At 47.5% G+C, this 24,172-nt stretch overlaps 1 protein-coding gene across 10 annotated transcripts in view; it reads left to right on the top strand.

The window, feature by feature from the left end:
- Positions 1–9,202: 9,202 nt before the first annotated feature.
- The window catches only part of ZNF488 (zinc finger protein 488), a 27,020-nt gene continuing 12,050 nt past the window's right edge, over positions 9,203–24,172 (top strand). For 4 of the 10 annotated variants that reach the window (XR_010120521.1, XR_010120522.1, XR_010120523.1 and 1 more), the window contains exons 1-5: positions 9,203–9,313; positions 11,207–11,252; positions 12,474–12,606; positions 12,694–12,871; positions 13,928–14,046. Coding sequence is in view for 1 of the 10 variants with exons in the window: in XM_055275426.2 (XP_055131401.1) it covers positions 12,827–12,871; positions 13,928–14,046 (164 nt within the window). In the remaining 9 variants the exon portion in view is untranslated. Of the gene's footprint in view, positions 9,314–9,707; positions 9,813–11,206; positions 11,253–12,473; positions 12,607–12,693; positions 12,872–13,255; positions 14,964–15,625; positions 15,847–17,321; positions 18,451–24,172 lie in introns of those variants that run through there. The other 6 variants (XR_010120526.1, XM_055275430.2, XR_010120520.1 and 3 more) reach the window with 5 other exon arrangements.

The raw sequence follows: 24,172 nt of genomic DNA, 5'->3' as shown, positions 1-24,172 counted from the left end.
CAGACCAGACTGTTCCTGAAAGTGCAGAGACTGTCACGTGGCTCTCCAAGTTGTAGAAGGAGCGCTTATATTGCAGTATTTCAGAATCTTCTCCTTGTGGCCTTAGCCATGGATTGCACTCCGGTCTTGGTAGTCTTGGAAGTTTATGGAGACTGCGTGTGGGTGGTGGTAGAAGATTCTCCAGCCAGGGCTTTAGTACTTGAAGCTCCCCAAACTAAGTGGCAGAGAAGGCAGCAGCAACAGCAAGAAGAGTGCCAAGAAGGGTTCACTATGGCAGCAGCTCCCCATTTTCTGGCTGCTCCTGTGACCCCACCTCACTCTTGGGTCCCTGTGCCAGGGCCCTGGTGGGCTGAGCACAGGCTACCTCTGGCCACCTTCTCTGCTGCCTCCCCCTGTGCCCAGGGGCTGCAACCCTCATGCTCTGTCACCAGTGCACATCGAGGTCCTCCACCTGGAAACTGCCCAGGTTACAGAGACTAGGGTCAGCAGCTGGCTTTGAGAGACTTGCCTCCAGCTACCTGCCTGGCTATCCCCCTACCCTGGGGGCAGAATTCTCTGTTATGATTGACAGGAAGGGTGACATGGTGACTGTGACCTGCAGCTCTGCCCAATGTCCTGCATGTTGACAACACCAGGGGGAGTCATAGGATCTATAAAGGGGGTGTAAGACAAAACCTCTATTTCCCTTACAATAGCCCTGACAGTGTCCCTTAAACCACCACCTGCCCCCAAGATCCTGCCTTTTTGTTTACTGGGAGAGTTAGCTCAGGTGACTTAGGTGAGGACATCACTGTGGGTGAGGAGGTCAAGGACTGGGAGGCCAGAATGTTGGCAGTGAGAGGTCATTTGCATGATACTGAGGTCCCCCAGGGGATGGCAGACCTGGCGGGAGATGGAAACTGCAGTGTTACCAGTGTCCTTTGAATGAGGGACATTCTGGTTCTCTACTGCTGTGCACCAGGCCACCCCACACTTAGGGACACAGAACAAGGCCCATTTTATCACACTCACAGGTTCTGAGGGTCAGACACTCAGGGCAGAGTGGGGAGGGCTCCACATGTCTGGAGCCCCTGATGGGAAGGCTTGAGCAGCCCGACATGACTTGAAGGATTGGACACTGGAATTTCTGGAGGCTCCTCCACTCACAAGTGTGGGTTCTGGCAGGAGGACTCAAAAGCTGGGCTCAGCTAGAACTGTGAATGGAGACTCTGCATGTGGCCTCCCTGTATGACCTGGGCTTCCTCTCAGCATGGTGGCTTAAAGGTGCTTGGGCTTTAACAGGTGGCTCGGAGTTCCAAGAGTAAGTATTTTCAGGGAGCAAGTCAGAAATTGAAGAGCCTTTTTTTTTCTTTTCTTTTTTTAAATTTAATTTTATTATTATTATACTTTAAATTTTAGGGTACATGTGCACAATGTGCAGGTTTGTTATATATGTATACATGTGCTATGTTGGTGTGCTGCACCCATTAACGTGTCATTTAGCATTAGGTATATCTCCTAATGCTATCCCTCCCCCCTCCCCCACCCCACAACAGTCCCCAGAGTGTGATGTTCCCCTTCCTGCGTCCATGTGTTCTCATTGTTCAATTCCCACCTATGAGTGAGAACATGCAGTGTTTGGTTTTTTGTCCTTGCGATAGTTTACTGAGAATGATGGTTTCCAGTTTCATCCATGTCCCTACAAAGGACATGAACTCATCACTTTTTATGGCTGCATAGTATTCCATGGTGTATATGCCACATTTTCTTTATCCAGTCTATCGTTGTTGGACATTTGGGTTGGTTCCAACTCTTTGCTATTGTGAATAGTGCCGCAATAAACATACATGTGCCTGTGTCTTTATGGCAGCATGATTTATAATCCTTTGGGTATATACCCAGTAATGGGATGGCTGGGTCAAATGGTATTTCTAGTTCTAGATCCCTGAGGAATTGCCACACTGACTTCCACAGTGGTTGAACTAGTTGACAGTCCCAAAAACAGTGTAAAAGTGTTCCTATTTCTCCACTTCCTCTCCAGCACCTGTTGTTTCCTGACTTTTTAATGATGGCCATTCTAACTGGTATGAGATGGTATCTCATTGTGGTTTTGATTTGCATTTCTCTGATGGCCAGTGATGATGAGCATTTTTTCATGTGTTTTTTGGCTGCATAAATGTCTTCTTTTGAGAAGTGTCTGGTCATATCCTTTGCCCACTTTTTGATGGGGCTGTTTGTTTTTTTCTTGTAAGTTTGTTTGAGTTCATTGTAGATTCTGGATATTAGCCCTTTGTCAGATGAGTAGGTTGCAAAAATTTTCTCCCATTTTGTAGGTTGCCTGTTCACTCTGATGGTAGTTTCTTTTGCTGTGCAGAAGCTCTTTAGTTTAATTAGATCCCATTTGTCAATTTTGGCTTTTGTTGCCATTGCTTTTGGCATTTTAGACATGAAGTCCTTGCCCATGCCTATGTCCTGAATGGTATTGCCTAGGTTTTCTTCTAGGGTTTTTATGGTTTTAGGTCTAACATGTAAGTCTTTAATCCATCTTGAATTAATTTTTGTATAAGGTATAAGGAAGGGATCCAGTTTCAGCTTTCTACATATGGCTAGCCAGTTTTCCCAGCACCATTTATTAAATAGGGAATCCTTTCCCCATTGCTTGTTTTTGTCAGGTTTGTCAAAGATCAGGTAGTTGTAGATATGTGGCATTATTTCTGAGGGCTCTATTCTCTTCCATTGATCTATGTCTCTGTTGTGGTACCAGTACCATGCTGTTTTGGTTACTGTAGCCTTGTAGTATAGTTTGAAGTCAGGTAGGGTGATGCCTCCATCTTTGTTCTTTTGGCTTAGGATTGACTTGGCGATGGGGGCTCTTTTTTGCTTCCATATGAACTTTAAAGTAGTTTTTTCCAATTCTGTGAAGAAAGTCATTGGTAGCTTGATGGGGATGGCATTGAATCTATAAATTACCTTGGGCAGTATGGCCATTTTCATGATATTGATTCTTCCAACCCATGAGCATGAAATGTTCTTCCATTTGTTTGTATCCTCTTTTATTTCATTGAGCAGTGGTTTGTAGTTCTCCTTGAAGAGGTCCTTCACATCCCTTGTAAGTTGGGTTCCTAGGTATTTTCTTCTCTTTGAAGCAATTGTGAATGGAAGTTCACTCATGATTTGGCTCTGTCTGTGATTGGTGTACAAGAATGCTTGTGATTTTTGTACATTGATTTTGTATCCTGAGACTGCTGAAGTTGCTTATCAGCTTAAGGAGATTTGGGGCCGAAACAGTGGGGTTTTCTAGATATACAATCCTGTCATCTGCAAACAGGGACAATTTGACTTCCTCTTTTCCTAGTCGAATACCCTTTATTTCCTTCTCCTGCCTGATTGCCCTGGCCAGAACTTCCAGCACTATGTTGAATAGGAGTGGTGAGAGAGGGCATCCCTGTCTTGTGCCAGTTTTCAAAGGGAATGCTTCCAGTTTTTGCCCATTCAGTATGATATTGGCTGTGGGTTTGTCATAGATAGCTCTTATTATTTTGAGATACGTCCCATCAATACCTAAATTATTGAGAGTTTTTAGCATGAGGCATTGTTGAATTTTGTCAAAGGCCTTTTCTGCATCTATTGAGATAATCATGTGGTTTTTGTCTTTGGTTCTGTTTATATGCTGAATTACATATATTGATTTGTGTATGTTGAACCAGCCTTGCATCCCAGGGATGAAGCCCACTTGATCATGGTGGATAAGCTTTTTGATGTGCTGCTGGATTCAGTTTGCCAGTATTTTATTGAGGATTTTTGCATCAATGTTCATCGAGGATATTGGTCTAAAATTCTCTTTTTTGGTAATGTCTCTGCCAGGCTTTGGTATCAGGATGATGCTGGCCTCATAAAATGAGTTAGGGAGGATTCCCTCTTTTTCTATTGATTAGTTTCCATGGAATAGTTTCAGAAGGAATGGTACCCAATACAGGAGCAACCAGATTCATAAAGCAAGTCCTTAGTGACTTACAAAGAGATTTAGACTCCCACACAATAATAATGGGAGACTTTAACACCCACTGTCAACATTAGACAGATCAATAAGACAGAAAGTTAACAAAGATACCCAGGAATTGAACTCAGCTCTGCACCAAGCAGACCTAATAGACATCTACAGAACTCTCCACCCTAAATCAACAGAATATACATTTTTTTCAGCACCACACCACACCTATTCCAAAATTGACCACATAGTTGGAAGTAAAGCACTCCTCAGCAAATGTAAAAGAACAGAAATTATAACAACTGTCTCTCAGACCACAGTGCAATAAAACTCGAACTCAGGATTAAGAAACTTACTCAAAACCGCTCAACTGCATGGAAACTGAACAACCTGCTCCTGAATGACTACTGGGTACATAACGAAATGAAGGCAGAAATAAAGATATTCTTTGAAACCAACGAGAACAAAGACACAACATACCAGAATCTCTGGGACACATTCAAAGCAGTGTGTAGAGGGAAATTTATAGCACTAAATGCCCACAAGAGGAAACAGGAAAGATCAAAAATTGACACCCTAACATCACAATTAAAAGAACTAGAAAAGCAAGAGAAAATACATTCAAAAGCTAGCAGAAGGCAAGAAATAACTAAAATCAGAGCAGAACTGAAGGATATAGAGACACAAAAAACCCTTCAGAAAATTACTGAATCCAGGAGCTGGTTTTTTGAAAAGATCAACAAAATTGATAGACTGCTAGCAAGACTAATAAAGAAGAAAACAGAGAAGAATCAAATAGATGCAATAAAAAATGATAAAGGGGATATCACCATCGATCCCACAGAAATACAATCTACCATCAGAGAATACTACGAACACATCTATGCAAATAAACTAGAAAATCTAGAAGAAATGGATAAATTCCTCGACACATACACCCTCCCAAGACTAAACCAGGAAGAAGTTCAATCTCTGAATAGACCAATAACAGGCTCTGAAATTGTGGCAATAATCAATAGCTTACCAACCAAAAAAAGTCCAGGACCAGGTGGATTCACAGCCGAATTCTACCAGAGGTACAAGGAGGAATTGTAGAGCCTTTTATGGCATCACCTTGGGAATCACACAGTGTCAATTCCACCGTACTCTATTAATCCAAGCAGTCAGTGGGATACCAAGAGTCAATGGGAGGGAACACAGGCCCCATCTCTAGGGCAGGAGTGTGAATGAGTTCACATCCCAGTGTCAAAACTGCTGTATGACCACGGCTTTGAATGGCAGAGAGGGTATAGTGTGTGGAAAAACATTGGCACAACCAAGTGGGATTCCAGCGGGATTCAGAAGTCAGAGTGTTACTGTAAAACATTTGTAGAAATACCTTAATCAATTTTATTTTCTCCATTTTTGTATGCACAAGAGTGGCATATAATTTTAGAAAATTTCTAGCAAGTGTATATGTTCTGGCTCTGTGTTCCTACCCAAATCTCATCTTGAATTATAATTCAAATTGTAACCCCCACGTGTTGAGTGAGGGACCTCATAGGAAGTGGTCGAATCATGGAGGTGATGTGCTGTTCTCGTGATAGTGAGTTCGCATGAGATCTGATGATTTTGTGAGGGGCTTCCCCCCCTTCATTCTGCATTTCTCTCATTCTTCTCCTTCCTGCCATCATGTGAAGGACGTGTTTGCCTCCCCTTTCGCCACGACTGTAAGTTTCCTGAGGCCTCCCCAGCCATGCTGAACTGTGAGTCAATTAAATCTCTCTTTCCTTTATAAATTGCCCAGTTTTGAGCAGTTCTTTACAGCGGCATGAGAACAGACTAGTGCAATAAATTGGTATCAGGTAGTGGGGTGCTGCTGTAAAGATATCAAAAAATGTGGAAGTGACTTTGGAACTGGGTAACAGGCAGAGATTGGAACAGTTTGGAGGGCCCACAAGAAAACAGGCAGGATGATGTGGGAAAGTTTGGAACTTCCTAGAGACTTGTTGAATGGCTTTCACCAAAATGCTGATAGTGATATGTATAATGAAGTCCAGGCTGAGGTGGTCTCAGATGGAGATAAGTAACTTGTTGGGAACTAGGATAAAGGTGCTTCTTGCTATGTTTTAACAAAGAGGCTGGTGGCATTTTGCCCCTGCCCTGGAGGTCTGTGGAACTTTGAACTTGAGAGAGATGATTTAGGGTATCTGGGGGAAGAAATTTCTAAGCAACAAAGGGTTCAAGAGGAAGCACAGCATAAAAGTTTAGAAAATTTGCAGCCTGAAGATGTGATAGCAATGCAAAACCCATTTTCTGGGGGAAATTCAAGCCTGCTGCAGAAATTTGCATAAATAATGAAGAGATGAATGTTAATCATGAGGACAATGGGGAAAATGTCTCCAGGTCATCTCAGAGATCTACAGCAGCTCCTCCCATCACAGGCCCAGAGACCTAGGAGGTAAAAATGGTTTTGTGGGCCAGGCTCATTGGCCATTGGCTCTCATCTCCTCTATGCAGCCTTGGAACATAGTGCCCTGCATCTCAGTTGCTTCAGCTCCTGCGGTGGTTAAAGGGGCCAAGGTACAACTTGAGCCATTGTTTCAGAGGGTTCAAGCCCCAAGCCTTGGAAGCTTGCACATGGTGTTGGGCCTGTGGGTGCACAGAAGTCAAGAATTGAGGTTTGGGGCCAGGTGTGGTGGCTCACGTGAGCCTGTAATCCCAGCACCTTGGGAGGCCAAGGCCAGTGGATCTCCTGAGGCCAGGAGTTCAAGACCAGCCTGGCCAACATGGTGAAACTCTGTCTGTACTAAAAATAGAAAAATTAGCCTGGCATGGTGGCAGGTGCCTGTAATCCCAGCTACCTGGGAGGCTGAAGTGGAGAATCACTTAAACCCAGGAGGTAGAGGTCACAGTGAGCTGAGATCATGCCACTGCACTCCAGCCTGGGCAACAGAGTGAGACTCCATGTCAGGAAAAAAAAAAAAAAAAGAATTGAGGTTGGGGAATCTCTGCCTAGATTTCAGAGGATGTGTGGAAACACCTGGATGAACAGGCAGAAGTTGTTACGAGGGCAGGGCCCTGATGGAGAACCTCTTTTAGGGCAGTGCAGAAGGGAAATGTGGGGCTGGAGCTCCCTCACAGAGTCCCCACTTGGGCACTGCCTAGTGGAGCTGTGAGAAGAGGACAACTGCCCTTCAAATCCAAGAATGGTAGATCCACGGACAACTTGCACCTTGTGCCTGGAAAAGCCACAGGCACTCAAAGGCAGCCCAAGAAAGCAGCTGGGAGGGTGGCTGTACCCTGTAAAGTCACAGGGCCAGAGCTGCCCAAGGCCGTGGCAGCCCACATCTTGCACCAGCATGACCTGGGTGTGAGACATGGAGTCAAAGGAGGTCATTTTGGAACTGTAAGGTTTAATGACTGCCCTATTGGGTTTCAAACTTGCATGGGGCCTGTAGTCCCTTTGTTTTGGCCAATTTCTCCCATTTGGAATGGGTGTATTTACTCAATGCCTGTACTTGCATTATATCTAGGAAATAACTAACTTTCTTTTGATTTTACAGGTTCATGGGTGGAAAGGACTTGCCTTGTCTCAGATGAGACTTTGAACTTGGACTTTTGGGTTAATGCTGGAATGAGTTAAGACTTTGGCAGACTGTTGGAAAGGCATGATTGTGTTTTGAAATATGAGGACATGAGATTTGGGAGGGACCAGGGGTGGAATAATATGGCCTGCCTCTGTTTCCCCACCCAAATCTAATCTTGAATTGTAATCCTAATTGTAATCCCCATATGTAGGGGGAGGGACTTAGTGGGAGGTGATTGAATCATGGGGGTGGTTGCCCTGTGCTGTTCTCGTGATAGTGAGTGAGTTCTCAGGCAATCTAGTGGGTTTGTGAGGGGCTTTTACCCCCTTCACTCTGCACTTCTCTCATTCTTCTCCTTCCTGCCACCCTGTGAAGAAGGACCTATTTTGCTTCCCCTTCCACCATGATTGTAAGTTTCCCGAGGCCTCCACAGCCACACTGAACTGTGAGTCAATTAAACCTCTTTCCTTTATAAATTATCCAGTCTCAGGCAGTTCTTTATAGCAGTGTGAGAATGGATTAATACAGTCTAAAATAGATCTTTCTTTATATAACTTAAAAATTGCAAGTGATGAAAAGCATTTGAGTTAGTTGGTTGTCAGTTTGTTTCCCCTCTTTTGGAGTTGTATTTAGTATAATAGAATATCCTAAATTAGTGGTCTTTTATAATCAATGACATTGGGTGTACTTCTCCCCAGCATATTACGGTTCCCTTGCTTCATGCCTTCCATGACAGTTGTTATTATCATATTTTACCATTTATGCCTAATGATTAAACATCTCCTTGTGGTCTTAATTTGCATTTTCTAATTACTCTAGAGACTTCGTCCGTTCACATGATTTTGGTCGTTAATGGTTCCTCTTTGAAGTGCCTATTCATGTCTGTGTCCACTCTTTGCTTTGGGTGTTCCTCTCTTTCACACTAATTCATTAAAAGTATATATCCTGGATACTAATCCTTTATCAATTGCTTCAAGTATCTTCTTTCAGTGTGTGGCTTGCTTTTTCACTCCGTTTGTTGTTTTTTAATCAAAGTATAAGTTCTTAATTTTAACGCACTTGAACTGTCATTTTCCACCATGGCCCGAGTCGCGGAGCTCGCCTTCCTGGCAGAGCGTTGCGTGGTCACAGCTGAGGTCTGGGGAGCAGAGGCGGCGGGCGCTCCCGGGGGGAACTGGGCGATTCCGGCGGGAGGAGGTGCGGATCGAGGGGCCGCCAGGCTGCGGGGGGAAAGAGGGCCAGGAGGCCGTGGGGGTCCTCGGCGCAGACTGGAGCCGCAGGCACCGCGCGCAGCCCTCGCCCGCATCGCCGAGGCCCCGCGGGCCCAGGAGCGAGAAGTCGGGCGCCCAGGACCAGAGGGCGTCGGCGAGAGCAGGCACCGCCTCCAAAGGACGCCCTCGCCCTCCCGCAGGCGATGGCGCCCGGCCCTGACCAAGCTAGCTGGGGGCGTCTCCGTGGAGCTGAGCCGGAGAAGGTCAGAAAGTCGGAAGGTCAGAAGGGGGTCAGAAGGGGGTTTTCTCCCGGGGTTGCGGGTTCTTTGGCCAGAGGCGCCCTCCCCTGCTGGGGCCGCCCACCCGCAAGCCCCGCCCCGAAGGCTGGAGCTTCCCTGGGGGTGGGCGACGCCCAGGCCACGCCCCGAAGGCGGGAGCGGCTTGGGGGCGGGCCCTGGCCGCCCTCAGGGCTCCAGCGCCAAGCTCAGAGCCACGCGCTGTGCTCTTGGCCAGGAGGAGGCTGTGCTGCACCAGCACCTCTTGCTCCACATCTCCAGAGAGCCCAGGTGAGGCGCGCCCTCCTGTCTGCAGGGACAGAGCCGCGAACGGGCGCGGGCGGCGGGGTCCATCTCACTTCCACAGCAGCCTTTCCCCAGGACAGGGTTGTTGAGTCCTGCCTTTGACTGTGGGGTCCTTTCCTTCCCGGTGTCGCCAGCTTCCTCTAGCTCTCTCCCACGTCGTCTCCGAGTCCCATCCCCGTTTCTGTTCCCCTTCTCTTCTCTCACTTTTTCTCCTCTGTCTCTTCTTTATTGTCTTCCTGTTTTCATTTACTTCTGTGTCAGTCTCTCTCTCTCCCTCTCTCTTTTCCTCTCTTTGTTTATTCTTCTCCCCTACCTTCCCCCTCTCCCCCCTGTTTTTTCAGCACTCAGGAATTCTGCCTATGATTTTTTTTTCTCCTAGGGTGACTTTCAGGCTGCAGTAGTTTTCGTTCCTCCCTCTGTCTCTCCCGGGGTTTATCCTGTATTGCTCTGCTGTTCTCAGCCCGGGCTTGCGCTGGGCAGTAGGGTAAGAACTATGCATCAGCCCCAGATCCTTTCTCCAACAGATTATATCCAAAGATCTGGACATGTAACCTGTTCACTGCTTTTCCTAGGAAACAAAACAATACCAAATGATCACATTATAATGAGTTTTTAGAATAAGCTGAAATAACATACCTGGTTTTAGAGACAAGGGGTTGATTGAATCCTTTCCTTGACATTTTGCCTTTACTAATAGACACAGACAGCACAGCAGGAAGCTAAGCCTTGCAGAAGCATTTAGGGGATGTTCCCACCCACACCTGCCTTCTGGGCAGGCTATGCAATGCCAGGTGCAGGGGAGGGAGGGGACAGGATTCAGAGCAGGGTTGCAGGAAGAGAGTGGGAGGCCAGAGCTTTGCACCTGAAACATTTGAGGGAGCCTGGAAATAAGAAATTAACAGTAAATTTCTAAAATATGTAGTTGCCAATGCCACTGATGTACAGAAATGAAATTACTTAATTACTCCTGAGGGAGACATTAGACATTTTATGGCAGTAATTATGGCATTTGAAAGTAATGATTTTATGTCCATTAGATAGGAGGGCCAAGGGGAAAATATTTCCTGTTAGTATCAAAGATTGTCATAGATGCATAAGGGATGAACTCTAGAAAATCAAGCCTCGTTCTTTTTGAGGGATAAAATAGAACTATATCGAGGCAATTTTTTGTTTCTTGGTTAAAATGTAATCTTATCAGAGATATGTGGTTTAGTTTTTAATGATTTTTATGACACATACATATTTATATGTTCAAACATACACAAATACATAATATATATGCACTAAGTTATTAAAGAGCCCTTGTTTGTTTGTAAAGATCTTAATTACCAATAAAGCTTGAAGCTTTCGCTTCTTGGAAATAAGTTAACATGATATTGTAGTTTATTATGACCTTTAATGGAAATTCAACTAATTTACTTTTGATTGATACAGAAATGGAAATTTGGCCATAGATAAATCACACAGAATTAAACAGAAATTAAGTATGATGAAGGCACATTGCAGTGTGTTCAGTGAAAGAATTTGTATATGCTAGATATTTTGGATAAATTCATAGGTATGTGCATGGAACTGTGATTTGTGGGGCTTTTTTCTGGTTTAAAAAGTTAAATTGCCTTTATGTCTAATCCCTGATCCCCAACATATGAGGATTCTGGGGGGGAGGGGTAAAAGACTTTGCAAATGGTTTAGAATCATCATGTCTGCTTTGCTGGGCAGATTTCTTTTCAGACATCCAAGAGGTGGCAACTTTTGTTTGAAACATATAATCACACCAATTATTTAAAAAAAAAAGACAAATTTAAATATTTTTAAACTTATTTTTCCTCATTAGTGGTCTGTGCCTCTGTAACAACATCATTGTCTTTTTATCCTTAGATGATGCTCTTGTTGGAACCTGGGAAGGTCAGAAGGAGTAGTTGAGGTAAAATCGTGGACTTTTTCCCTGAAGGCTGCCAGTAGAATTGGGACCACCCTCTCAGGCTCCACCTTTATTCTCTAGCTGTATTAGGAAAAGAGCTGCTGTTCCTTGTGCTCTTGCTATCTGGCGTGCACAGAGCCCTGTTGAGTCCTGTCCGTGAGTGCCTGAAGTGAAGATCACCATTCTTGTTTTACTTATGAAGAGACGGAGGCCCAGAGTGTTTGTCTGAGGTCTGGCAGGTGGTGGCAGGGTGGATTTGGAACACAAATAGTGCCCTGGAGCCTGAGTGACCAGGGCTAATTCAGTCTCATTATGTGACTTCCATGTTGCTGCAGCCCTGGCACATATAACGTCTAAAATATCACTCCACACAGCACCAGCCATTGCCTATTGGCATTGTTTGGCAGAACACTGCTCCTTGTTCTATGTCCTGGCCATCCTCAGTCATATCCATGGCAGACTCTCGATCTGCACAGCAGGGCCCCATTGAAGCACTGGATCTTTCCTCTGCTTTCACTGGCCCTGCTTCTGCACAGTCTCAGGCATCTGAGTGGGTGATGAGATCGCATCCACCCCTATGAGGGTCCACGTGGCCAAGTTATGTTGTACTAGGGCCACTCTCCCTGCTTCCATGGGTACTGGCTGTGTCCGCAGTCTCCTGCACTTGGCTTTCCTGGAATGCAGCAGGCATTGCTGCTACAGGGATCCAGGCATAGCTGGCCACAGAATTGGTAGGGGCTGACCAGGAATTGCTCATCTCCCCAGTGCCACCAGCCAGCCTCTGGGAAAGCCTGGATCACCTTCAGTGTTGAATTTCCTCAGTGTGCCAGAGCCAGGAGGATTCCTGGAAACAGGTGTATTCCCTTTCTTAGGAGACCCCAGGACCTCACAATCCAAATGCAGAAAAGGCCCATAGATGATTGTCCTCTGGAATCTTCCAAAAGGGTCTGGGAAGCCTCTGCAGAGACTAGGGATACCAAAGGATTAGAAGACAGGAGGTATTTTCTGCTCTTGCATGTTTTAGCTGAAAAGAAAGGCAGATGCAGCAAAGCACTGTTGGGGGGAGCAGTGGGGGTACATGGTGTCTCTGAATAAGATCTGGTGCCTGACCTGCAGCTCAGAACAGCTTGAGGCTGGCCAGTTGGCTTGGGTTAGGGAGTGACTTCAGACATCCCAGGAAAAAGAGGTTATCCAGCTGTTTGCCAAGAGTTCTTTCTTCTGTAGGTGGAGCGGGAAGGAGAAAAATGCCCAGGCTGTTTGGTCATTCATTAAACACTGTTGTGCACTGGTTCCTGAGAGCTCAGGAGTAATGGGAAGGCTGCCGTGGGGTGGACTCTGTCCCTTTGCACTCAGTGCGGTAAGAAGTGATACCCCTAATGTTTACTGAGCCAGGTTCCTTAGCACTTTCTCTATATTAATCCTTCTAATCTTTCCAACAACCCAGTGAAGAAAACACCAAGGTGACCCTCTTTATAGATCAGAAAACAGGCCTGGAGAGGACCCACGCCTTGCCCAAGGTCACAGGTTGGATAGAGCAGAGCTGGCCTCCGACCCTGGAGCCCGTGCACTTAAAATCTATGTGGATGGAAGGCTCGAAGGTTACCCGAGACAACCTGGTTAAGGTGATAATGTGGGAGAATGTGGCCAGTGGTTCCCAGATGAGTGAATGATCAGTGTGCAGTCAAGGCCCAGAGGATGGGTGATAAACCGAGAACCACAAGCTCCTAACACTGTGGGGTGGGTGAGGCTTCATCTCCCAGGATGCAGCACCTGCTGAGTTGGGCAATAGGGGACCCTGGTTGATGGCCCAGGTTGGTTGGAAGCCTTGGGGAGATGTGCCCTTTGTTGGTGGGGAAGGCCAGGCATGGTTAGATCCCTTGTAGACTTGGGGAGCTCAGTTTCAGAAAGTTTCAAAGATCATCACTTGATTTCTGTGATTCACATGATCTGAGGGCTCTGAAAGTGGTAGGTGAGTCCTGGAATTAAATATGTTTTGTTTCAAGTAGGAAAGACATGGGGTGGCAATGAGAGACATCTGTGCGGCTCAGAAAGATTGCTGAGGTCAGAGGGACAAGAGCCAAGGAGGACAAGAGGAGCCCTTCCCAGGACACTCACAATGACAGAGTGACGAGGGCCAGTAAAGAGTGTCAGGGGGTGAGAGCCCGGGTGTGAACTGAACCTACTGAGGAGAGCTGACGACCACAAAGCATCTTTTCATATCATGTTCGGAGCAAGGAGAACAAGGGCTTCATAGATCCATCGCCATCTAGGGCAGCTGGTGTCTGTGAAGGGGAGGAAGGCACAGCTCCTCTGTGCCCACAGCGGTCTGGACAGAGGAGGATCTGCAGGTGCAAAGGGCGCAGGCAGGTCCCCGGAGGAAAGCAGGAGCCAGGTAGCGCTGGGCTGCAGTGTGTGTGCTCAGAACTCTGACCCAGAGAATGCCCTGGCCAGGGTATAGCATGACCTGGAATGAGATTCCCCCATCTGAGGTGCTGTCTGAGAGGTGTTGGAGATGAAGCCTGGAGGTGGAAGAGACTCAAATCTGTTGTTGGCCCTGGGAAAGATCCTAGACTAAGAAGGCTGTGAGTCTGTGGGCAAAGGAGAGACGTGCATGAGGAGCTGGCGGGGGCTCCCTGGGGACAAGTCATGCCAGACTCACGTCATTTTCCACCTTGCAGGTCTTTGGTCTGGCCCTTGTTCCGTCGGGGTTCTGGAGGACGTCCTGTGCCCTGGCCTCACTGACCTTACTCCATGCAGTGCTGATGCATGCCACAGCGGTGACCCTCCGTGGTCCCAGGTGGGATGAAAGGTCCCCAGCTAGTTCCTAGTTTCATCTCCTCATTTTCTCCGTCCTCCTGCTCCTTATTAAGATCTGGATGTTAACATTGATGGAGTGTGAAGCTGGGTGGGATATTTAATTCAGCAGTTGGCAGTGTCCGGATCCACAATGGTCTCTGAAAGCTGAGATGCTGCCCTGAGTTTATCAGGATGGCATTTGGCAGATTGGAGATAAGTGCATCTGAATTGAGACACATAGCTTCCCTCATATGGTTTTTATGAAAATGAAATGAACAAGGTGCCTTATTTCATTTGTTAATACTATTGTTTGTCATGTAGACACTTACGTAGCCGATAAATGGTGACTTCTATTCTGATACGCTGAAGCATCCTGATAGCAAATGTTCCATCCTGCTGTAAAGGAGAACTGGCTTCATCCAATTAGTCATACATGAGTAGGTCTGGGTTTCTCTGGAGAGACAGCTTAGCCCGAGCCCATTTTACAGATGGAAACCTGAGGCTCAGAGAGGCTGAGTGCTTTGCTCAGGATCACAGGGAGGAGTGATGGGAGGAGCCTCTGCCTCTTTGGGAGACACTGGCCGACATTCTTCTCTGACATCAGGCACCCCGCTGAGGAATCCACTCAAAAAGGGCATCAGGAGTGGTGCGGAGCCTGCTGCACCACGTGGTTTGCATCCTCTTCATGCGGCAAAGGACCTGGACTTCCAGAAGTCACACGGGGTGGTCTGTAGGGCAAGGCGGGGTGGCGAGATTCCACAGGAGCTAGTCAAAAGCTTGTGACAAAAGGGCATGCTGAGGTTTTACGTTCACTTTTCTTGCTTTCTCTCTGATTTATCCCATGCTTTCACTCCATGAGAGGGTTGGCCTCTCTGTCTCATCTCCTTGAGAGCTCCTGCAGGAAGTGACTGGATGCAGGTACATCCTTTCATGGCTGGGCGGGAAGCAGGGAGAGGAAGAAGCTGATTTGGCCCAGGCTGTATTTATGCATAGCAAGCCATGGAGGCTCTCATCCACTCCTAGATTCTCCCTGAGCCCTGGGATAAATATTTTCTAAGGATGAAAATTCTGGAATGCTGAGTGGAGTCTGGCTCTGCCAGTACCTCTCACCAGTGGAGGGGGCACTTGAAGAGCTTGAGTTCTAGTTTCCAGAACTTGAGGGTGGGGCTGGTGAGAGCGGGTAGGGATGAAGGCATCCCAGCAAGGCTGATGCCACCTCCCCATGGGTGCCACCTTTACATGTGGTCAGTGCATGTCTTCCCTTCCACACCATGGGCACTTCCAGGGTGAGGCTGAAAGCTGGTCCATCCATGGAGGTCCAGTTTGGCACAGGCAGACAGTTCGCGAAGCTCTGCCAGGGGAGCAGAGAAGCGAGGGGATTCATGTGTGGGGAGAACCAAGAGTGAGCACTTCTGGCGAGTGGAGATGAGGTTACACATGCTCTCTCTAGGGTCAGGGCCAGGCGGTGAGGTGGCTGCCCCCTAGTGTAGGGGTGGGGGCCAGGCACAGCCAGACCCATCCTGCCAAGCCTGCATGTGCATTGCTCCAACGTTTGTCCTTCTGTGCCCCTATGCCTGCAGAACCCTGTCCCCAGGTACCTGAAGTGGCCTGGCACTCCTGAGGGTCAGGAGAAAAAATAAGTATGGCAACCAGCAAGGAAGGAAAACTGCCCTCAACCAGGGTGCAAATGCAGTCGAATTAAGTCAGAGCTGGCAGGCAGAAGCCCTGTGTGCTCTGTGAATGTGGCAGCTGCTGCTAGATGCTGACAGATGCAGGGGCAGGGCTGAGCCGGCACCTCCGGGTAGCCGCCGTGTGTGTGTGTGTGTGTGTGTGTGTGTGTGTGTGTGTGTGATCTTGCCGGTGCCTCTAGGTGGCAGCTGTGTGTGTGTGTGTGTGTGTGTGTGTGATATTGCCAGCGCCTCTGGGTAGCCACCGTGTGTGTGTGTGTGTGTGTGTGTGTGTGTGTGTATGTGTGTGTGATATTGCCAGCGCCTCTAGGTGGCAGCCTTGTGTGTGTGTGTGTGTGTGTGTGTGTGTGTGTGTGTCTGTGTGTGATTGTTATTGTTCCATGACAGAGTCCTGGAGGCATAGCACTCCGAGCTGAGGTGAGTTGTCACATCCATAGCAATCAGGATTCTTTGGATGCAAACCACAGCGATGGACTCTGGCCAACTTTGTCAAGAAGGAATTAATTAGAAGGTTATGGTGGCAGGTAGATCACAGTGTCAGAGGAAGAACTGGAGAAATAAGCTCAAAAAAGACCAGGATTGAGCTATTCAGAGAGTTCCAGTACCAGACACACATAAGCAGCTTCTCAAACTGAAACTGAGTTTGGTTAGGAAGGATGCTGAGTACCATAAAACAGAACCAAGCCATCTGACTGCTCTTGTCATAGAGGTTGCATATTCCTCCTTTCCTGTCAGCTGGTATAAAAACCTGGGGCAAAGGAGGACCCTGCAGTCCACCCCACTCTTCCTGAGATGCCCTGTGGGGGTTGCAGAGATAGGCCAGACACAGGCTGTCTCTCCCCAGGGACCAACGGTCCAGTAGGTGGTAGGGGCAACACTGACTCCGGCCAGGCAGGCTGCTGAAGGTAGTCTCTGCGCCCCGAGTCAGTGCGGCAGCCCTGACGGTGTTTTGGTGTGAGCAGCTCGCAGATGCAGCCCAGTTGTTTTGCTTTCTGGGCTGCTTCTTGAGGGTCACCTCAAGTCTGCACGCAAGGGTAGAGCTGCAAGCTCTGGAGGGAAATAGCACTGGGTTATAATTTCCCCTGGAGGACCTCTATAATTTCATGTCTCTGAGTGTGAGTTTGGCCACAGGCTCCTCTGTAGGTGTCTGCACTGGGAACCAGTGAGGACCCTCAGGCTTGAGCCCCCATTCTGCTGGATCTGGTGGTCTGGAAGGCTGGGCATAGTGTGACTGCCTCAGCCCCTCCATTTGTGCTAGGGCTGCGGGAGAAGGAGGATGGGGTGGGGAGTTCTCTGACTTCGCACAGTGGGAGTACACCCTTCATGGAGGATATGAGTGCAAATGGATGTCAAGGAGCCCAGAGCTCTTCGGAGCAAAGAGCTGGGCAAATTCCTGGCTCCCACACTAACTCTCTCTCCTTATTCTCCCATACCTCCCTCGACAGGGTTGAATTTCACAATTGGGTCTGACCTGGCTTAGTGTGAATGAAAAGTGGTCGTTTATAGGGATCCTCTCTGTCTCACCGAATTCCTGCCCCTCAGCCTTTTCCTCACGACTGAAATATACCCAGCCCTTCTTTTCCACTAGGACTTTGCCTGTGCCATCTTACCATCCCTGATTGGTGAACTCGTATTCATCCATCAACACCCAGAGATAATATCACCTCGTCAATGGGACATTCCTCAGGCAACCCAGGCAGTCCATGGTCCATCCCTGATCTTGAAGCATTTCTCCCAAACCACTCAAGTGGGCTTGTCTCCGTCCCAGGTCCTGTTACGAAGAGGTGTTTTTCTCTCTCACTGCATGTGGAGCAATACTTCCATGCTATTCATCCTGTTATCACAGAATAAAAGAATGACTGTCTCCCCTAAGAGATGTGGTGTGGGTCCCTGTGGCTAGACCATGTGATCTTACCCATAAACAGTCCTCACAAACACTCTTGATTTACGTCTGACCCACTCTTGTCACTGCCTGGCATTCGCGTGTGCCGTTCTCTCTGCCCTCTCTTTTCTTTGTATCTTTCTGCCCTTTGGAGGCCTCCTGCCTCTTCCAGTAGGGTCTCTCTGATTATTCTGGTGCCCAGAATTAGAAAGTGTATGGGGTACACGCTGTGGCATGTGGTAAGTGTTTAACAGCTGGTTCTCAGCATGTAGCTCCAACATGGATTTTGGGTGATATTTTCATTTACAATGAAGTGTAATATGAAAGTGGAACAATGAACATATGTCAGAACTTCACTTGTTTGTCAGCGATCTAAATAACTTCTTTCCTAAATCACATAATAGTTTTGGAATACTAGAAGAATAGTCCCTCAGCTTTTTGTGAGCTATTCAAAATACAACAGCTATCGACAAGACAACAATTTCAGTTTAATCTGCATTATTGACAATTTTTTCCCATTACTTTCTTAAGTCCAGGCAATGAACAAAACAAGAAATCAAGCCTTGATTTATAGCATTTCCATAAATAATCCCATTCTGGCTGATTTCCTGATTCCTGGCCCCTCACGATGTCCCTGGACATGGCGTGAGGAGTGGACCATGGCAAGCCCCCGCACCAGCAGGTGCAGCAGCGTCCACAGCGTAGGCGATGGGAACGTGTAGTAGAATGACTAGGAAGTGATGGGTTCTGAGTATGTATTGCCTGTGTTTTTAATACAATTTCTTTGACTGTAAGTTTGTATAGTTTAGTTTTGAATAAAGTCTGAGTTAAAACAGCTAACTGGAAACATTCCTGATCATCTCACAAGCTGCTGTGAGCTGGCTCCAGCACACCACTGGCTGCATGCCAAGAAAATCAAGTGCAGGCAGAGAGGAAAACCTTCAGACAGAGTTGCACGGCTGTGTCCGCTCAGTTTCCTCAGGGGGTGAGCTTTATTAAGTGCCACAGTAACAGATACTGTCATTGGTTCAGTCAACAACCGCTTCTAACCCCATCTCACTTGGCTTTCCTGCACTGCAGAGGTTGGGATGCTAAATCCGTGTTTCCCAGACTCCTTTGCAGCCAGGGTGCAGGCCTTTGACATAGATCCCCACAAGCAGCCAGGTACATCACCCAGCCCTGGATGTGCAGTCGAGTCCCATGAGCTGAAGTCTTTGGCAGGCAGGTGATATCTGTCAGTCACAGTGGCAGGGACATCTGGTCTTGTGGGGTGGCTGTGGTGGAGTTTGTAGGAGTTTGGTCCCTTGTGATGGGTGCTGGTACCAGCAGAGTTTCTACTAGACAGTGCCAGGGCATGGTTAGGCTTTTTTTCTGGCTATCCTGACCCTTGGAGAGCACCCAAGCTTGGTCTCTGGCTCTCACAGAGATTTAATGAGCTGCATGATAGCCTTTAATAAGTTCCTTTCTGTTTAAACTACCCGGGTGGAGGCTGCTGTCTGCAGGTAGGAAGCCCTGATTGCTGGAACCTAAGGGATGTGAGAAATCACTGTGGAGTGTCAAGGTAACCAGGGATCTGCTCCTGGGACCTGTTAATCTACCTCTTTTAGAAGGAGTCCACAGTCCTGTTTGTGTTTGAATATTCATGAACGTTAGAAGAGCAACTTAGTCTGGGTATGGCTATGGCTGACAGAAGTATCACACTGTGGCACAGTTGATTATTAGATCCGCATTTTTTGCCCTTTAGCTTGTCAAAATAATGTCTAAAAAACCAGACTGATCACAAGAGATGCATCATAATGCCACATAAAGATGTCACTCGGCGCCTTATGGTATTTAGGACCATAGAGGCCACCTGGTCCAGCCTCCTCATTTTGCAGCTGAGCAAGATCTTTGAAGGACAAGGACCTGCCCAAGGCCGTCTAGAAACAGTGAAGTTGAGACTCATACGCAAGCATCTTAACTTTTGCCCACCCCACGCTGTTTCTCAGTCTTAACCAGCAAGTTTTCCTTGTTATTTTGGTTTGTCTTACGTCTAGGTTTGATTTGGCAGCACATTTCAACATCTAGTGAAGGCATGGGAATAAAACAGTGTAGGTGGGTGGAGCACCTAAGAGCGGAATGTTTGGTGTTCTCTCAGGGTACACTGGGCAAGGCCTGCTGGGCCGTCCTTCCTCGCCATGCTGCCTGCATTTATTCAGTTAAGAAAGTGGCACATTTTGTATCTTTGAGAATGCAGGTATTTTAGTTAGGAGAGTGATGTTCCGTCTATGGAAGACTTTGCCTGTCTCCATCATGGGCTTGGAGAAGGTGTCCCGTGTCCCAGCAGCATGGCTCTGTACAGTCATTGATTCTTTTGTTTACTTCTCCATGCCTTACATTTTGTTCCTGTCCCTTGACCACGAAGAAATAAATGAACGTTCCTGAGGCACTGACATGGGCCAGGCGAGGTGGGAGCCTCCTTCTGGATATTATTTTCCTATTTAAATGCATTATTTTCCCACTCATTTCACGATTGCCCAGTATTCAGAGAAGTTGCATTACACAACTGAATCTCCATAATAAATGCGTGGAGGTGAGATTCGAACCCACGTCTTTCCCATTCTACTTTTTGTGTCTTTCTGTTTTATTTTGCTTCTTGGTGTTCCTGTGTATTATTAATAGTCTGAAGCTTGGAAATAGATACAATAGTCATTAGAGTAAAGAAAATACAGTGTTGTGCTTTCTGAAGGATAACAAGGACATTTTTGTTGTAATTACTATTTTGATTTTTCTCTTAAGAATGTTGCCGAGGAAGGAAAACAGAGGGAAAAACCAGCAAAGCTCACTGTGTCTAACTTTTGCCACATGCATAGACCTAATTTCTTACTTGCCAAGCACTAGAGCCTTTATTTTTGAGACTCCGTGCGGGTGGCTGAGTTCTGCGTGCTTGCTGGGGTTGGAAAAATCTAGTGTGATGGGGGTCAGTGACCCCATGACACACCAAGGCAGAGTAAACCACAGAGCTCAGTCTGCCATAGGTGTGGCCTCCTTCCTTCCTCACATCTGTGTAAACACCTGGCAGGAGGTGCCTGATTCCAGGGGGGATGAAGCAGCCTCTGCCCATCCCTCCATCACCCATCAAGAGCCCTGGACACACATGAGGTTGAACTCCCAGATGATGGCTGCTAGGGGAGTTTGTCCACCTCTCACTTAGGCCAGGCGCGTGGCAGCTCACTGCGGCAGACGTCCTGTGGGCAAGGTCGGTGCTGTCCTGATGTCCTTGATATTTTTCTTTATCTGGCCTAGTCTGAGACCAGTACTTTCCCCTGCCTGTGACCCCTGACTTCGTTTGCAAAGTTTTCTCATGCACTTTCTGAAATTTTCATGACAGAGAGCCCTGGAGGAATTTGGGGCAATGATGGAGGTGGAAGAAGGTTTAGAGCTAAGAATCTTTATGCATTTTCTCTGTTTTCTCCTTCTCTTTATTTTTTTTCTTGACCTGTGCTTCACACTGGTCTCTGTCTTCTCCATGCTTAGAAAGCAGAGGAGGCTTGAGCTTCCAGCAAAGACCTTGCCACATGTTACTGGAGACAGGCTGGTGCATGGAAGGGGTGTGTGGGGAGGGCTGACAGGAGGGTGTCCCTCCCCTGAGCATCACCAGCGGCTCTATTCTCGGCCAGTTGCTCTTTGTCCCCACATTTCAGGTTCTCGTCCCGCATTCAAGCATGGGCAGGGCCAGGGCTGCTGTTTCAGGACTGCATCCAGCCCTGAAGTTTTCTCTGGGCCTCCACAGGGGACCTTCCTGTTCTGAATTCCACATGCATTCTCCAGGCCACACTGCGGGCCACACTGCACACTCACCTGACTCTCCAGCCATTTCCAACTACTTAGAATTCAGTCAGTGTTGAGAGTCACCAGTCTTATGTAGACTGGAGCCTGGCACATAGTAGGTGCTTTGTGCATGTTTACTGAGTGAATGAATGAACAGAAAATGAAATGCACTTTGCCTAAAAGCTGATCTGATCTGACCCGAGTGCCCAGGCATTTCACCCTTCTTCCAAAGCTCTCCTTTTGTTCCTGTGGCCCAGGGAATGCTCAGCTCCAGGCTTGGCAGAGGAGAGGTCTCTCTAGGCAGTGTGAAACAGACTGTGAAGCCCCCATGAGAAATAGCCCACCCACTGGGCAGGCCCCTCCACTCCCGGGAGACTCCAGCCAGAGCACTCCATCGTGGGGGCTAGGACTCCTCTTTTCCAAAGGAGAGTAGACAGCGGGAGGAATTCACCTCAGAATTATTTCCTGGAGCAGTTAGGAAAGTAGCATCTCTGAAGTCACAGAGGCTTCAGCTCCACTGGGCTGTGAGAATCCCTTACAGAATTCTGACCCCGACCAGGCAGAAAAGGGCACTGCCGCCTTTAAAACAGTTGACTGCAGAACAAAACAAAATGCTAAAATAAGACTAGAGTAGTTTGAAAATATTGGAAAGTTGAGAAAAAACTCCCCCAAATTCCATGATACCAGCATCATCATAGGATATAGCACATTTCATATATAGCGTATTATATGGTATATTATGTACACATACTATGTATACTATATGTTATATGGTGTATGTACATAGTAAAAATTACTTTTCACATATCTATTGCTTTGGTATGTTTTCTTTCATGTTTTTGTTTATTTGGTAGATAGGCTTTTCTTCTGTTTTGTTTTACAACATATTTATATCTGACACTAACATTGTATTATAAGCTTTTTTTCCCATACTATTGCATAGTCTTTATAGCCACACTTAAAAAATGAATCATTTCTTTCTAAAAACAGTCAGGTCCATTTTATTTTGGCTTCTGGATCCTGCTCCTCCCCGGGCACTCTCCCGCTGCAGAACTGTGTTAGGCTCAGTTCCCCAGAGAGCTCTGAGGTTCTCCACACCACAGGCCCCATGCAAGCTTCTTGTGAACCCTGGGCAGCCCCTTCTGGGTCCTCAGAGCTCAGTTTAGAGGCCACCACTGCCTGTTTGCAACACTGGCACATGTGCAGGTCCCTGTGTTCTGTACAGCTGAACTCAGGACTGCCTCATCACCACTGTCACTACCGCACCTCGCGCAGGGCCCGCATGCTGGATGCTCTCAGTGAATGCTTGCGGAATGAACTGAAGAGGGAATCAATGAACAAATGACCTGGTGGTCATTTTCTGTGTTTCCTCCTGGGGTTTTTCCTTTGGTGTATGCATTTTGTGTGTGTGTGTGCATAGAATAGGTTACACCAAATCTATAATCTTTTTGTCCCTTTGCCTCCTCAGCATTCGTTCATAAGCATAGCGAGCATCACTGCCCGAGGCTGCACAGGGCTTCGTCTTGCATATGCATCCTGCTTAGTTCACCATGTCTCTGGAGTTATGCATTTACTTGCTTGTTGCTTTCACCACTATAAACCATACTTCATTTCCCTCTCCTGTTAGGCAGATCTGACCCCTCAGCCTGCCTCTTCCAGCCATGGTCAGACTGTTGTTAGTCCAGTGCCTGAGGGAGAGTACTTTCAGAGTTCCAGGCCCTTGTGTGACCTCCACCCTTAAGGTGACTCTTGGCACCCACAGGCCAATCAGCTGTATTCTCAGAGAGCTCTGAGAATACAGGCTGCTGGGCAATTTCCCTAAGGAAAAGCTGGGTGGGTTCTCACTGGGGTTGGAACCAAGGGGAGATGAGGAAATGGGAATAGATTGGACGCCCTTAGTGGGGCTTCATAGTCTGATCTTACACCAGAGTTGGAAAGCAAAGCGTACCCTTCTGCCACAGCTACTGGTTTCCCCACCTGCGCCTGAGCTGTGGACTGGGCAGGGGCCAAGTGCCCGGCAAGGAGCACAGGGAAGGAGCAGGAGGTGGAGAAGCTCAGAGGCAGGCTGCAGTCGGTTCCTCGCCCTTCTCACCATGCGGATGTCTCCTCCCTTGGTCCTATGGGAATATGGTGGGCTCACATTCTCCTCTCTGTGGAGGAGCAGGTCATAGCTCACACTCTTTGGGAGGAGAAAGTTGACTTCTTTCTGACAGTTGCTGTCCTGTCATTCATTCATTCACTGATTCAGCAAAGGCTTCCTGAGCTCCTCCTGTCCTGTTGCAGGCATGATTAAGTACTGCAGATGTGAAGGTGAATTGACATATTTGGGTTCTTAGAGTTTGCCTCTAGCAGACCACAAACAAGTAAATATAATGTTGCACGTGGTGCATGCAGGCCTTTGGTGCCCAGGACAGTGATGGCACGGAAGAGGGAGTGTTGTCTGTGTCTGACAGCACTGGGGAAGCCTCAAGGGGAGGCTGTGCCTGAGGTGCATTTTGGAATGAGTTCACAGGTACGATGGGAATGAAGCTGTCCACGTGTACTTGGGAGTTGGGGGAAGAGTGGGGACACATGACTCTCACAAGATGCATGGCCCTGAGAAAATTGGAGACCATGTAGAAGGTGACAGGGAATGTGATGTGGACAAAGGGGCCACCAGGCCGGGAGGCAGGTCTGGTAGCCCGAGGAGCAATGGGTTGACATTAGGGCCGGGACAGAGAGGGCTGCGTGAGGAGCAAAGACCATGA

This window comes from Symphalangus syndactylus, chromosome 4, assembly GCF_028878055.3.
Source record: "Symphalangus syndactylus isolate Jambi chromosome 4, NHGRI_mSymSyn1-v2.1_pri, whole genome shotgun sequence".
NCBI lineage: Eukaryota > Metazoa > Chordata > Mammalia > Primates > Hylobatidae > Symphalangus > Symphalangus syndactylus.
The sequence above is the reverse complement of the archived record's forward strand: the minus strand, read 5'-3'. Positions and strand labels throughout refer to the sequence as shown.